The following is a 14,653-nucleotide window of genomic DNA, read 5'->3' on the forward strand; positions in this document are numbered from 1 at the left end:
CCCATATTTTAGAAACCACATTATTGTGATATTGCTTCAAAGTGAGATTTTTTTTTCTTTTATTTGACAATTTTTGTACATTGGTACTATCAATTGTGCTTAAAAAATTAACATTACAATAATATGAGACATGTGTAGAGGATGACGTCCATTAACGTTCCTCAAAGCATCAATAAATCAGTGTGTCTTTTCCTCTTGAGACGACGATCAGGCCTTGCAGAGGGCAGGTTCCGAGGAATCTGGTTGATTAAGCTGTTAGAATGTGTTGACAATGTTGCATATAACCGTGTGTAAGGAGAATGAAGTACAGTCTCTATTTTGGCTAGATCTATATCTGAATGAAGTGTTTCATTTCTGATGTACCACGGTGCTCCAGTGATTATCCTTAGTGCCCGATTTTGAAATGTTTGAATACGCTTGATTTGACTTATAGAAGCAGATCCCCATAATGAACATCCATAGAGCCATATAGGTTTGAGAAGCATTAGGCCTACATATATTAACCTTTTGTTGGAAAGGGAAAGACAAGAGCTGGAAAGTATTGCTTTCAAACGAAAAGTGAGATTGTACAGAATGTATCTTTCCTGTACTAAAACAACTAATTTATGCACATTCTAAACAATGTGCTGGTCTGTGTTGTTGCAGGCGATGGTGGAGGCCCTTGCAGACCAGCCCCACGTGCACCAGCCTGCCATGGAGACACTCGAAAGTGACGCCATCTTCTTCCTGGCACACGCTCAGGTAATGCACTAACCAGGGTGCAATCCCCAACCTTCATGCAGTTGCTAGTATCTCCAATTTATCAGTGACCAAACACTTCGATAATTGTGAATTTGTGATGTTGGTAGTAATATTCATGGCAGTGTAATGGGACAAAAGTGTCAGCTGTGACTATAACAACTGAGAATAGGAGTGCACTTTTAAAATGCCATTTTTTGTCTTCACGTGTCCGACTTTTTTTTGTCTTTATATGAGTTGTGATATATACATATATTCAAAATATTAACATGTATATTGATACCTGCTTAGGTGGTTATGCAATACGCATACTAGAGTGCACTTGGTTGAGCTCCTGTCTCATGTGGACTGCTCTACAATGTGCAATATTTGACTGCACATGGAGGCCATAAGAAAAACTGGTCTACCTCATTGCTTTAAGTGTTACTGCCTACTATCATGAAGACAATTGTGTTCAACATGTTGGTTCAAGTCCCAGAATTTTATGATTTGTAGTTCACGAGAAAATTTTGTAATACTGGTAACTTTACTTATGACGGAATCATATTCCAGCCGCATTTTGTGATTTTCATAATACCGTATTTATCCGAATATAAGTCGCACCTACATTTTTGGGTTAGTTTTTGGGAAAAAAGGAAAAAGGAAATTTCAGCACCTTACTTAACCTCTAAATGATGTACTGATATGATAGTGAAATGGGTATCAAATGGATTCAAATATGATGAGACTAAATTACACCCAACCACTGATTTTATGCAAAATTAATTTCTATAACTCACTACACGTTGGCTGTAAAGAACAGAGAAACAAAATATGTACATACATATATTCACTCATTCTTCATTCACTGTCACTTTCCTCTTCTGTTGAGTCTGAAACATTGTAATTGTCCCAAAGAATATCATCTTCACACTCATCAAGGTTGTTATACAGCACGTCTTGAAGCCTTGTTGCATGCCTGCATATCTGATTTTAAGCCATAGATATATTTCATGGTCTTAATCTAGCAAAAAAAAGTGTGGCTTATATTTGGGTAAATACGGTAATTGTTTTCTTTTTTCTTTGAGATGGGACTGTTTTTGCTTTTTGCTTATTCTAATTTTGTCCCCTGCCCTACTTAGGAGGAGTTTCAGTGGACTACACAAGCAATGTTACATTAAGATTTCTTGTTCATTTTTCTCAGCAATCAGTAGACGTACTTAGAACTGTGAAAATTTTATGAGTGATATTTCGTTATTCGTTGTGCGTATTTATAACTCAAGAGTTTGATTGCAATCATAACTTTGAAGATACAATTGAGACTCGGAATCCAAGAGGAGCCCAATATTTAATCACTTTCATAATGTATTTCTCATGCAAAATAATTAGTAGAAGCTTGTTGCCATGGTTATATGATAAGATGTAATGCGGATGTACTTACGAGACAAAAAATAATTAATCAGAGGCATTTTGTAGCAACAGCAAACATTTTTTTCAATGCAAATCAAGATTTTCAGGTATAACTCCCTGTAAAGTTGATTTGAATAATTTCGAGGGAAAAATTGTTCCGGAGCCGGGTATCGAACCCGGGACCTTTGGTTTAACGTACCAACGCTCTACCACTGAGCTACTCGGGAACTCTAACCGACACCGATCCAATTTTTCCCTCTATATCCACAGACCTCAAAGTGGGCTGACAACCGTCAAGCAACCAACTTCGAGTGCACACTAACTCCGTGTGACTTAAATTGTGGTTTTCTGTTGGCGAACAGTGACGTGTATTATGCAAATCAAGATTTTCAGGTATAACTCCCTGTAAAGTTTACAGGGAGTTGGTTGCTTGACGGTTGTCAGCCCACTTTGAGGTCTGTGGATATAGAGGGAAAAATTGGATCGGTGTCGGTTAGAGTTCCCGAGTAGCTCAGTGGTAGAGCGTTGGTACGTTGACGTGTATTATGCAAATCAAGATTTTCAGGTATAAGTTTACAGGGAGTTGGTTGCTTAACGGTTGTCAGCCCACTTTGAGGTCTGTGGATATAGAGGGAAAAATTGGATCGGTGTCGGTTAGAGTTCCCGAGTAGCTCAGTGGTAGAGCGTTGGTACGTTGACGTGTATTATGCAAATCAAGATTTTCAGGTATAAGTTTACAGGGAGTTGGTTGCTTAACGGTTGTCAGCCCACTTTGAGGTCTGTGGATATAGAGGGAAAAATTGGATCGGTGTCGGTTAGAGTTCCCGAGTAGCTCAGTGGTAGAGCGTTGGTACGTTAAACCAAAGGTCCCGGGTTCGATACCCGGCTCCGGAACAATTTCTCCCTCGAAATTATTCATTTTTTTCAAATTCCCAAAAGTTTGATGAAATGGACTTGGGCCCTTCTTGGATTCCGGGCCTCAATTGAAGGGTGTGAATGAGATAGACCAAAGCTACATTTTTAACAAAAATGGCTTTTTGTGTGAGTTAATTTCTTCCACATATGAGGAAGCAGCTGTTAAAATATTATACAAATTACTCATCAAATGACGTAACTATACGCCGAAGAAATTATAATACCGCACCTAGTAACATCGAACTCTAAACCTTCAACACGCTGTCCTGTAAAATTCTGTCTGTGTGGCTTAGGACTGTATCATTCTCACACCTTCAATTGTTTATATACCAGTAAATGCCCAACATCTGCTTAATTATTTCTTTTTTTTTTAATTTTTATGTTTTTTCTTTCAAAGTATAGTCTTGAAAAACTTCATATGTTACAAACCTTAGTGAAATATATTATGGAGAAAAAAAATCATAAAATTATGTCCAGTAGTTTCAGAGGAAAAGATACAGTTAAAAAAAATCGAGAAGAATACATTTAAAATGCGAATTATGAAAATTATGAAAAATGTTGCTGACAGCATGAAATTAAATGTAATATTATGACTATGAAATGAAAAATATGACAGGTTATATGGCACTTAAAAGTCTTTATTTCACATATTGTAAAAATACAAAATAAAAAAAAAAATCAATTTTTTTAATAATCTTGGATCGTAACCCCTCTTAACCATTGGTGCCCAAAGTTTCTCAATTTTTGGCACTCTTTGTGTAACAGAATTTCTTTTAGTGCCCTCAACTCAGAAATCAATCAGTCTTCTTAATGTATCCAGCTGTTTGCCGACAATATAAAGTCCACTATAGTCCACTGTAGTCTATTCAGTTGTTGTTTTTCACGAGAAATGAGGGGTATTTTGATCGGTGTTCATTATAGATGCCTGTTGCTAGTAGCCAGAAAAAAAAACATAACAATTGAATAGTCCACTGCAAGAATGATGGATGTCATTTGGAATACATTTTGCAGGAGAAGCAATTGAAAGTTTGAAATGCTTAGCGCTCAAAGCTTAACTGTGACTTTCCGGTCATTACAGGGCAATGACTATCAGTGTTAATGCCATATAACTCTGTATGTATAATCTATATGTCTTAAGCTATGCATTGACAGTCTTGGTTCATTTTCGACAAGAAAGTGGCATCCATCATTCTTGCAGTGGACTCTTCAATTGTATATGCTAATGGAGTTAGGTTAGGATGCTAGGAAGAAATATAAATGAAATACGTAACATTTGCATGGAGTGTGCTTAAGGTTTCTTTGTAAGTGAGGGTGGGGCACGTCCTGTTTCAGACGCTGTGCACAGTCTCCACAGCGCAGCAGGATGACCGTGATGACACCGCGAGCTTCGAGCCCAGGGGACGCGCACTGTGAGTATAAACAGAAATCATAAAATTTACTCTGTCACACGTTAAAAGTGTTAAAATTGTTAAAAAGGTATTTACCTTCGACAGACGGCCCGTTTCAAAACACTCATATCATACCTAACAACAAAAAACAACAATTGAAACAAATTAAACCTCACGCACCTAAACTAAATGCATTACCAAAAATTCACAAACAAAATAGACCAATCAGGCCTCTTATTAACTACAAGAATGCACCAGCATACAAATTAGCGAAATATGTAGACAACATTGTAAGAAATAGTATACAATTTGAAAACCCAACAACAATAATCAACACCATAGACCTAGTTAACAAAATAAAACACAAACACATTCCACACAACACAACATTAGCATCATTTGACATCGTAAATCTATATACAAACATACCAGTAACAGAAACACTAGAAATACTTCGGGAAATGCTTATCAAAAATAACATACCACTGACTCACATTAACGAAATTATACACATCACAGAAATTATTACTAAACAAAATTATTTCACACATAACAATAAATACTATACACAAACTGAAGGATTACCAATGGGTTCACCTATATCAAGTATATTAGCTGAAATCTTTATTCACAACATAGAACAAACACACATACTAAATACCGACAACAACAAACACGCAGAGAAAATAATGTACTGGCATCGATATGTAGATGACATAATAGTCCTATATAATGGAAACAAAAGACAAATAGAAAACCTACATCAACAACTCAACAAAATACATCCCAAATTAAAGTATACAGTAGAAATGGAACATAAGCAAGCTATAAACTTCTTAGACATCACCATAACCAAAACAAATAACAGACACGAATTCAAAATACGAGGCCTGTCTAAAAAGTATCCGACCTTTAGCCAGAAAAAATATTTCAAATACCTGACGGGGTTGGGACCCTAATCCCCTTCAAAGTAGGCCCCTTGTGCTTGCACACACTTAGCCCACCGATCCTTCCACTGCCGGAAACACCTCTGGAAGTCTTCTTTTGGAATGATGTTCAGCTCCATCGTCGCGTTCCGCATTATCTCTTCTCTACTCTCAAAACGGGATCCTTTCAGTGGTGTCTTCAATTTTGGAAACAACCAGAAGTCGCAAGGAGCCAGGTCTGGAGAGTAGGGAGGTTGGCGAACGGTTGTAATTCCATGTTTGGCCAAGAAAGTGTGGATCAATTGGGATGAATGTGCGGGGGCGTTGTCGTGATGCAAGTGCCAGTTGTTCGTCGTCCACATGTCTGGTCTTTTGCGCCGAACTGCATCACGGAGTCGCCGGAGAACATCGTGATAGTACTCCTTTGTCACCGTTTGTCCTTCCGGTGCGTATTCGTGATGCACAATTCCACAGACATCAAAGAAAACAGTCAGCATCACCTTGATTTTGCTTCTCACCTGCCGCGCTTTCTTCGGCCTTGGAGACTCGGGATGCTTCCATTGCGACGACTGTCTTCTTGTTTCTGGGTCGTACCCGTACACCCATGACTCATCTCCAGTTATCACAGTGTTCAGAAACCCAGGATCAGTGTTGGCGGTGTCCAGAAGGTCCTGTGCAACGTCACGACGGAGGTCTTTTTGTTCCGGGGACAACAACTTGGGCACGAATTTCGCAGCCACTCGGTTCATGTTCAAATCATCACGCAAAAATGCATGTGCAGAATCTTTACTCACTCCAACCTCTTCGGCAATCTCCCGCACGGTCAAACGACGATCTGCCATCACCAAATTTCGCACCCTCTCAACAACAGCTGCACTCCGAGCAGTTTGGGGCCTGCCACAACGCTGCTCACTCTCCGCTGATGTGCGGCCATCTTTGAATTGGTTGAACCACTCCTTAATTTGTGTTACACCCATCGCAACTTCCCCAAGCACCTGCTGAATCTTACGAATTGTTTGACTTTGAGAATCACAAAGCTTTTGACAAAATTTGATGCAGTATCTTTTCTCAATTCGTTCAGTCTTCTTGCGAGAAAACTAAATCCGACAAACACTTAGTACAGCACCTTACTTGGCGACCACTAGCCAGTGACTGGCACAAGCGAATGCGGTGAAAAAATTCAAGCATGCACATTACGGTTCCTCCTTCCACCGTGCACAGTGGCGCCGCCTTAGAATCACTACTTTGCGCGGGAAAATTTAAGGTCGGATACTTTTTAGACAGGCCTCGTATATAGGAAACCCACTACAACCACAACACATACACACAATTCATCAAATCATCCCATACAACATAAACATGCAGCTTTCCGTACAATGGCACACAGATTAATTAATATACCAATGAACAATGACAACTACACTGAAGAATTAAACACAATAAAATATATAGCACAAGACAATGGATACAACCCTAACATAATAGACACACTAATAAAAAAGGCAAAACAAAAACAGACCAAACCAACACAAACAGCACGCGAGAATAAATACATAACATTAACACATCACAATACCAATACCCACAAAATTGCAACTTCATTCAGAAAACTAAAGTACAAAATTGCATACAAAACAAATAATACAACACAGAAATACTTAAATAACCACATTAAACATTCAAATAAATATAATTCAACTGGAGTTTACAAATTAAAATGCAATAGTTGCCCACATAGGACAGACAGGAAGATCCTTTCATACAAGATATAATGAACATATTAAAGCTATAACCAAACCTTACATCACATCAAATTATGCAGATCACATTATCAACAATAATCATGACTACAATAATATAGAAACAGATATGGAAATTTTACACATCACACCAAAAAGTTCACAGTTAAACATCCTAGAACAGTACGAAATATATAAGAATACAATAGCACATCCACAATATATACTTAATACGCAACTACAGTTCAATACGCACACATTGTTTGACGTCATAGTACGTCACAGCATACAGACAACCAACCCCCACCATAGGAGCAACACACCCCCACCCCTACCATCGACAACTGCACATCGCAGAGCCAAAATCAGCAGTGGTTCAAGAGACACTGAAGACGACGACAAATATCGTCGAAACGGGCCGTCCGTCGAAGGTAAATACCTTTTTAAACAATTTTAACACTTTTAACGTGTGACAGAGTAAATTTTATGTTTTTAACAAAGTGTTAACGAGAACTTTAATCAATATATAAACAGAAATATGTCGTATTCACAATTGTAGTGAGAATTCCCGTTTTTCTCAGTTGGCAGAGCAACTAGCTACTGACTGGAAGGTCCTGGATTCATTTCCGGGTGGTGACGGGATTTATCTCAGTACCAGGTCTTTCTCAGTGGTAAAAGGTGGTCAGAATGTGGTCCCAATCACACCACCTCATTCTAGTGCCAAGGTCAAAAAAGCCTGGTGCTCAACCTCCATGCCTCCCAAACACCTTCATGGCAGTGAAGCTGAGTGGATGGTGTGAGTAACTGATTCTTGCAACCGTACTTAGGGTGGCAGCATTGAAACAAAATTGTACTCTCCTTCGACCATTCTATGACACTCCAAAAGATATCCTAAAATTGCTAACATTGGAATGTATTCATAGTAGATTCCCTAACACTGATGGCGCCCTACTGTGCAACCAAAATGGAGAAAGTACTGGTGCTATATGTTCACTCTTCTCGTTTTATGAGCTATAAATTTTGATGGAGAAGTTGAACCCAATCTGTTTGACACTTCAAAATCTGTTGTACCTGATCTCTTATTTTCAATAAGCTGTTATATTCAATGATTCTAAAGCAGCTATTACTACTATAACAATCAATCTGTCACCTAAAAGTAAAAAAAAAAAAGTAAATGATTGTTGGAAAATTATACACCATCTTATAAAGCTTAACAAAGGAATAATTTTTCAATGGGTACCAGCACACACTGTAGATTATCTGGTAATGAAACTACTGAGTGCTTTGGTAACAATAAGAAGGGAAGTAATATCTTACAAAACCCCAGTCAACTTTATTATTCCCAACAGTTAAAAGTCAACACCTGTGGAGTAACGGTCAGCATGTCTGGCCATGAAACCAGGTGGCCCGGGTTCGAATCTGGTTGGGGCAAGTTACCTGGTTGAGGTTTTTTCTGAGGTTTTCCCTCAGCCCAATATGAGCAAATGCTGGGTAACTTTCGGTGTTGGACCCCGGACTCATTTCACCGGCATTATCACCTTCATTTCATCCAGATGCTAAATAACCTAGATGTTGATACAGTGTCGTAAAATATACCAATAAAACAGAAACATAAAATAACAGTTAAAAGAGTAATCAACTCAAAATATCAATATATATCATTTCCACGAAATTTCAGATAATACAAGATAGGTGTGTCTCAGTGTATAACAAAATATAATTCCAAAGTATCCAAGGAAAAGTGCAGTTGCGTTCTTTCGATTTTTCAGAAGGCAAGACTGCCAAACCACTTGAACAGAATTGGAATTATAGTAGCGTGCAAATTAATCCGAACAACGTAATTACTTATGCAAAAACACTCAAACGGGATAAAAAAAGGATCTAAGACATACCTCAGTAATCTATGTGGCCTCCCTTGTTCCTAATAACAGCTCTGAGACGATTTGGCATGGATTCCACTAATTTCCCACAAATATTCTTCATTTCTTCATCGCAAAACCATACACCAATGAGGGCAGAAATCATCTTCTCCTTTGTAGAACAATCCATTTTTTGCATTCTTCTTTTGCAAATTGACCACAAGTTCTCAATGGGGTTGATGTCGGGTGAGTTGCCTGGCCAGGGGAGTACCTGAATATTCCTCTTGTTGAAGAATTCTGTAGTTTTTCGAGACGTATGGCATGGTGCCAGGTCTTGTTGGAACACACCTCTGCCATCCGGAAATGATTTTTGCAGCTGGGGTACGATTCTGGTTTCCAATAAGTGAATATATTTGTCAGAATTCATCATTCCCTTGATAGGTATTAATGCTCCAGGCCCTTCATGTGTAAAACAACCCCAAAACATTACTTTAGGGGGGTATTTGGGTGCTTGTTGGAGATGAGCTGCTGTTACTTTTTCGGATCCTTTCTGTACGTAAGAAACATGGTGGCCGTGGACCTCGAAATGAGACTCATCGGAAAAAAGTACATTCCTCCAGTCATTCACTGTCCAGTGTTGATGTAATTTTGCCCACATTAAGCATTTTTTGCACATAACAGGGGTTAGCAGTTGCTTCTTAATAGGCTTACGAGCCCTTCGTCCAGCTTCCAAAAGCCTACGCCGCACTGTTGTGACGTGAATATTCGCCCCAGTGGTAGCCATTAACTCGCGGGTTAAGTCGTCAGCAGTTAGTCTAGGATTTAATTTACTTTTCCTGACAATTAAACGATCATCTGCAGGTGAAGTCTTCCTTTTCCGGCCACAGTTTCCTTTTCTCTGGGGTGTGATGGATCCAGTCTCCCTGTATCGTTTTATGATCGACTTAACAGTAGCCAAACCGATGTGACATTCTGCAGCAATTTGCCTCTGTGTTATAGAAGAATGCTCTCCTAATTTTATAATTTTAGACCGTTTTCGTGGAGTTGTATCCATTTGTGAAGACGACAGAATGTACACAGGATTGCAGTATTAAGTCTTCAACACAACTGAAATGCTTATAAGTACAAAACGACAGGCAAAATGTCACATACTATAAAAATAATAATGACAGACCTTCAACAATGGAATTACACATACTACAGATGTCAATTAAAGCGGTATGAGCAGCTGTGAGACCAACAATGACAGAAAATGTAAAAATATATCGTGTTCGGATTAATTTGCACGCTACTGTATTGCTTCATCACTTTGTCCATTGTGCAGTCTTCAGAAAGAAATGGATCTGAATCATCTTCAGCGATGTCCAGCCCTTTCCTCTAAATCCACTGTGTATGAGGAATATTGGAGAGCAAGAGAGTTAATGGCTTTTTTTGCCAAGAATTCACAATTAGTTATCAACAACATAAATTATTGATATCACATTTGTGAATAATTAAAATTAAGTAATAAAAAAATTAACAAGTATGTTTCTGGCTGCAGATATTGGTCAGAAGCGAATTAAAGATTTTGGAAGATAGTTAAATGGTAGATGATTAAAAAATTTTAGTACTAGGTGTCGAAAGCTATTTCCAGAGAGATAGATAGCTAGCACAAAGCCTGTCCTATGGATTGTGAAATTCAAACGTTTAGGTTTGCACTAGTCAGCAAAGTTACTTCACAGTGTTTTCCTACTCTAGTCTGCCAGTGGCTTACTGCTGTTTTTGTCGTTTTGTTTCAGACTCAAGACTGTCCTGAGGCAGATGCCAGTGTTCACACAGGCATTTTCGTGCACGGGTGCGACAGAAGTGTGTGAAGAGATTCTGTAGACTGAGACATGTGATTTCTATTGTGTACATAGATTTCTCCTTTTGCTACACTAATATAAGTTTGTACTCATGTAAATAAATAAAATATATTTCGTATCTATAAGTACATGATGTGGCACCCTTTCACTCCGATGATAGAACATCTTTTTCTTGTCATCAACCTGATTATATTTACAACATTTCTGATTACATTGAAATCAATCAATCAATCAATCAATCAGTCTACCTTACATAATAAGCGATGAATTTGAAGTTAAAATAATCACGACAGATCATATTTGTACATCTGAACATCCTTGGAAATATATATACAGGGTTAGTTAAAAGTCCAGCACCACCTAAATAACTTTTGAAGCATGTGGTTCAGTGACATGAAACTTGGTATGTGAGGATAACCATATGTTAAGAACTCAATAATAGTATTACCGAGTTTTTTCTACTTACGGTTTAACCGGAAGCAACTCCAACTCTCTTATTTTAAATGGAACACCCAATATATTATTTTATTTTTGAATAGTGCTCATTAAGAGCTTTTCAAAAATTACCCACACTCGATACTTTCTGTACAAATTCAGTGTTGCCAAGTCAAGAAAACAGAAAAGTGTATCGAATAATAAAATACTCCTTACTTACTTACTTACTTACAAATGGCTTTTAAGGAACCCGCAGGTTCATTGCCGCCCTCACATAAGCCCGCCATCGGTCCCTATCCTGTGCAAGATTAATCCAGTCTCTATCATCATATCCCACCTCCCTCAAATACATTTTAATATTATCCTCCCATCTACGTCTCGGCCTCCCTAAAGGTCTTTTTCCCTCCGGTCTCCCAACTAACACTCATGTGCATTTCTGGATTCGCTCATATGTGCTACATGCCCTGCCCATCTCAAACGTCTGGATTTAATGTTCCTAATGTCAGGTGAAGAATACAATGCATACAGTTCTGTGTTGTGTAACTTTATCCATTCTCCTGTAACTTCATCCCGCTTAGCCCCAAATATTTTCCTAAGCACCTTATTCTCAAACACCCTTAACCTATATTCCTCTCTCAGAATGAGAGTCCAAGTTTCACAACCATACAGAACAACCGGTAATATAACTGTTTTATAAATTCTAACTTTCAGATTTTTGGACAGCAGACTGGATGATAAAAGCTTCTCAACCGAATACTAACAGGCATTTCCCATATTTATTGTGCGTTTAATTTCCTCCCGAGTGTCATTTATATTTGTTACTGTTGCTCCAAGATATTTGAATTTTCCACCTCTTCAAAGGATAAATCTCCAATTTTTATATTTCCATTTCGTACAATATTCTGGTCACGAGACATAATCATATACTTTGCCTTTTCGGGATTTACTTCCAGACAGATCGCTTTACTAATAAAATACTCCTTCCTTAACAAAAACAGAACAGAGCTAGCTCACCTTCTAAATTATGTGTTCAAATTGGTAGCCCTCAGCTGCTTTACAATGTGTCACTCGATCATAGAAACCATTTAAGGAATGATTTAACCAGGCTTTAGGAATATCCTTCACCACTTCCATTCTTATTTAGCAACACTGAATTTGTACAGAAGTATCAAGTGTGGGTAATTTTTGAAAAGCTCTTAATGAGCACTATTCAAAAATAAAAAAAATATATTGGGTGTTCCATTTAAAATAAGAGAGTTGGAGTTACTTCCGGTTAAACCGGAAGTATAAAAAACTCGGTAATACCATTATTGAGTTCTTAGTATATGGTTATCCCCACATACCAAGTTTCATGTCACTGAACCGTATGCTTCAAAAATTATTTAGGTAGTGCGGGACTTTTAACTAACCCTGTATATTTCTGTGGAGTGTAAAGTTGGATACATTAAATGTTTGCTTGGCTTATTTGGAGTTGTGAGCACTTTTGAAAGATTTAATTGATTTTTCTCGTATTTGAATATGTTGTGGGAGATTAGAACATCTCTTTCCACACAGCATACAATTTTATATCTTGCAGATATTTGTGCAGACAGTCAGCACTTATGAGGCAACTAGGCCAGGAAATAATGAGGTAGGGTGGCTAGTTCCTTCCCCCCCCCCTTCTTTGCATACCTTGCTAATTAGCTACATGTTACACTAATCAGACTTCAGATGCATACAAACAACTGTTTTTCCTCTTGACGCATATCATCAAATGAGATATGGGGCAGAAACAAGGACATAACTACGAAGTTAAGAAAAACGTCTGGAAGCATTTGAAATGTGGATATGGAGAAGAATGGAGTGTGTGAAATGGACAGGCAGAATAAGAAATGGGGCTGTGTTGGAAAGAGTGGGTGAAGAAAACATGCTGAAACTGATCAGGAAGAGAAAAAGGAATTGGTTGGGTCACTGGCTGAGAAGAAACTGCCTACTGAAGGATGCACTGGAAGGAATGGTGAACGGGAGAAGAGTTCGGGGCAGAAGAAGATATCAGATGATAGACGACATTATATATGGATTGTACGCGGAAACTAACAGGAAGTCAGAAACACGGAAAGATTTGAGAATGCTGAGTTTGCAGTGAAAGACCTGCCCTTGGGCAGAAAACTATAATGAATGAATTATCGGTAATACATTTTGTCGAAATTTGTGTTTAATATAGGCTACTCTGTCCCCAGTACATCTAAATGCCACAAATTACACATCCAAATCCCTTTGTACACATTTATGGCAAGTGCCTGTTGTCAAAGACGTCATGTACTTGGATGGAATGAGAATTATCCAATCTGTCAGCTTGAGTAGAAATAACGTCGCATTGTTATAAAAACTGGAAAGAATGCAACTGATATTGCAGGCTTTACAGGCTGATCATTGTACGACCATCCATTCAGAAGTGTCCAGTAGTGATGGAAGGGGAACCTGTAAGTAGGAAGCCTTGATCTTGTGTGAATGTTCACTGTTCGGTCAATTTAAAAGTTGAGTAAACAATGCATGTTCAATGATGAATAATCATTCATGAGGTTAAATAAGAAGGACTAGCTCATATGAATCACAAACAATTTTGATAGACTAAGTCATGCTCTATATTAGCGTTTCTCAAACTATGGTCCGCGGACCACCTGTGGTCCTTGAGATCTGCCCTTGTGGCCCTTAAAAAAAAAAACAGAAGAAAAAATAAAATTCAAACGAATTGGCGTATCACACTATAGCTGAAACTCTCAGAGTTTGTAAATGACACATGGCAATTGTCTTTAACTTTTTCTCCCAATACTGACATTTTTTGACCTACCATACCAGTCTATCGACTTCCCACTCTACTCTCAGGAACAAAAGAGGGATTTAAAGCACTATGAACGTGTGTTTCTCGCCATCTTTTCCCTGCACATCTGGCACTGTGCCTGTAACCCAGCCAGGGACTACCCGAATTCATAACAGGACCAAAGTACCGAACCTGTTCATGTATTGATGACTTTCTTAATAGTTTGCACATTGAAATGGTCACGTACTGTACGTCGTACACCAATAATAGAACATGCAAAATTGCATCTTTTCTTGTTGAAAATCGGGCATGTTTCTGCATTAATTTTTTTTTTATTTCTGTTTTTGCAGATGACGATGTAAGAAATTTTCTTCTATTAATATTAACTTAATTAGTTAATACTAATATAAAATTGATTGAATTAAAATTAATTTTAATTACTTAATTATTTCTACATTAAAATGTAAGTATATTGATATTAAACTATGCTACATAAATGATAAATTTGCTTTCGAAGGGAACAAGAGTAAGGTGGTCTGCGGAACTGTTCTGACTTAAAAAGTGGTCCCCACTTCAGAAAAGTTTGAGAAATGCTGTTCTATATTATCATGGTCTAAGGT

At 38.0% G+C, this 14,653-nt stretch overlaps 1 protein-coding gene across 2 annotated transcripts in view; it reads left to right on the forward strand.

Annotated features, from left to right (window-relative positions):
• The window catches only part of goe (gone early), a 102,864-nt gene extending 91,941 nt beyond the window's left edge, over window positions 1-10,923 (forward strand). For both annotated transcript variants that reach the window (XM_069827309.1, XM_069827310.1), the window contains 3 exons: window positions 646-741; window positions 4,375-4,451; window positions 10,733-10,923. In XM_069827309.1, coding sequence (XP_069683410.1) covers window positions 646-741; window positions 4,375-4,451; window positions 10,733-10,820 — 261 coding nt within the window. In that variant the 3' untranslated portion in view covers window positions 10,821-10,923. The remainder of the gene's footprint in view (window positions 1-645; window positions 742-4,374; window positions 4,452-10,732) is intronic.
• Window positions 10,924-14,653: the final 3,730 nt, after the last annotated feature.

Source organism: Periplaneta americana, chromosome 6 (assembly GCF_040183065.1).
Source record: "Periplaneta americana isolate PAMFEO1 chromosome 6, P.americana_PAMFEO1_priV1, whole genome shotgun sequence".
NCBI classification, from domain to species: domain Eukaryota; kingdom Metazoa; phylum Arthropoda; class Insecta; order Blattodea; family Blattidae; genus Periplaneta; species Periplaneta americana.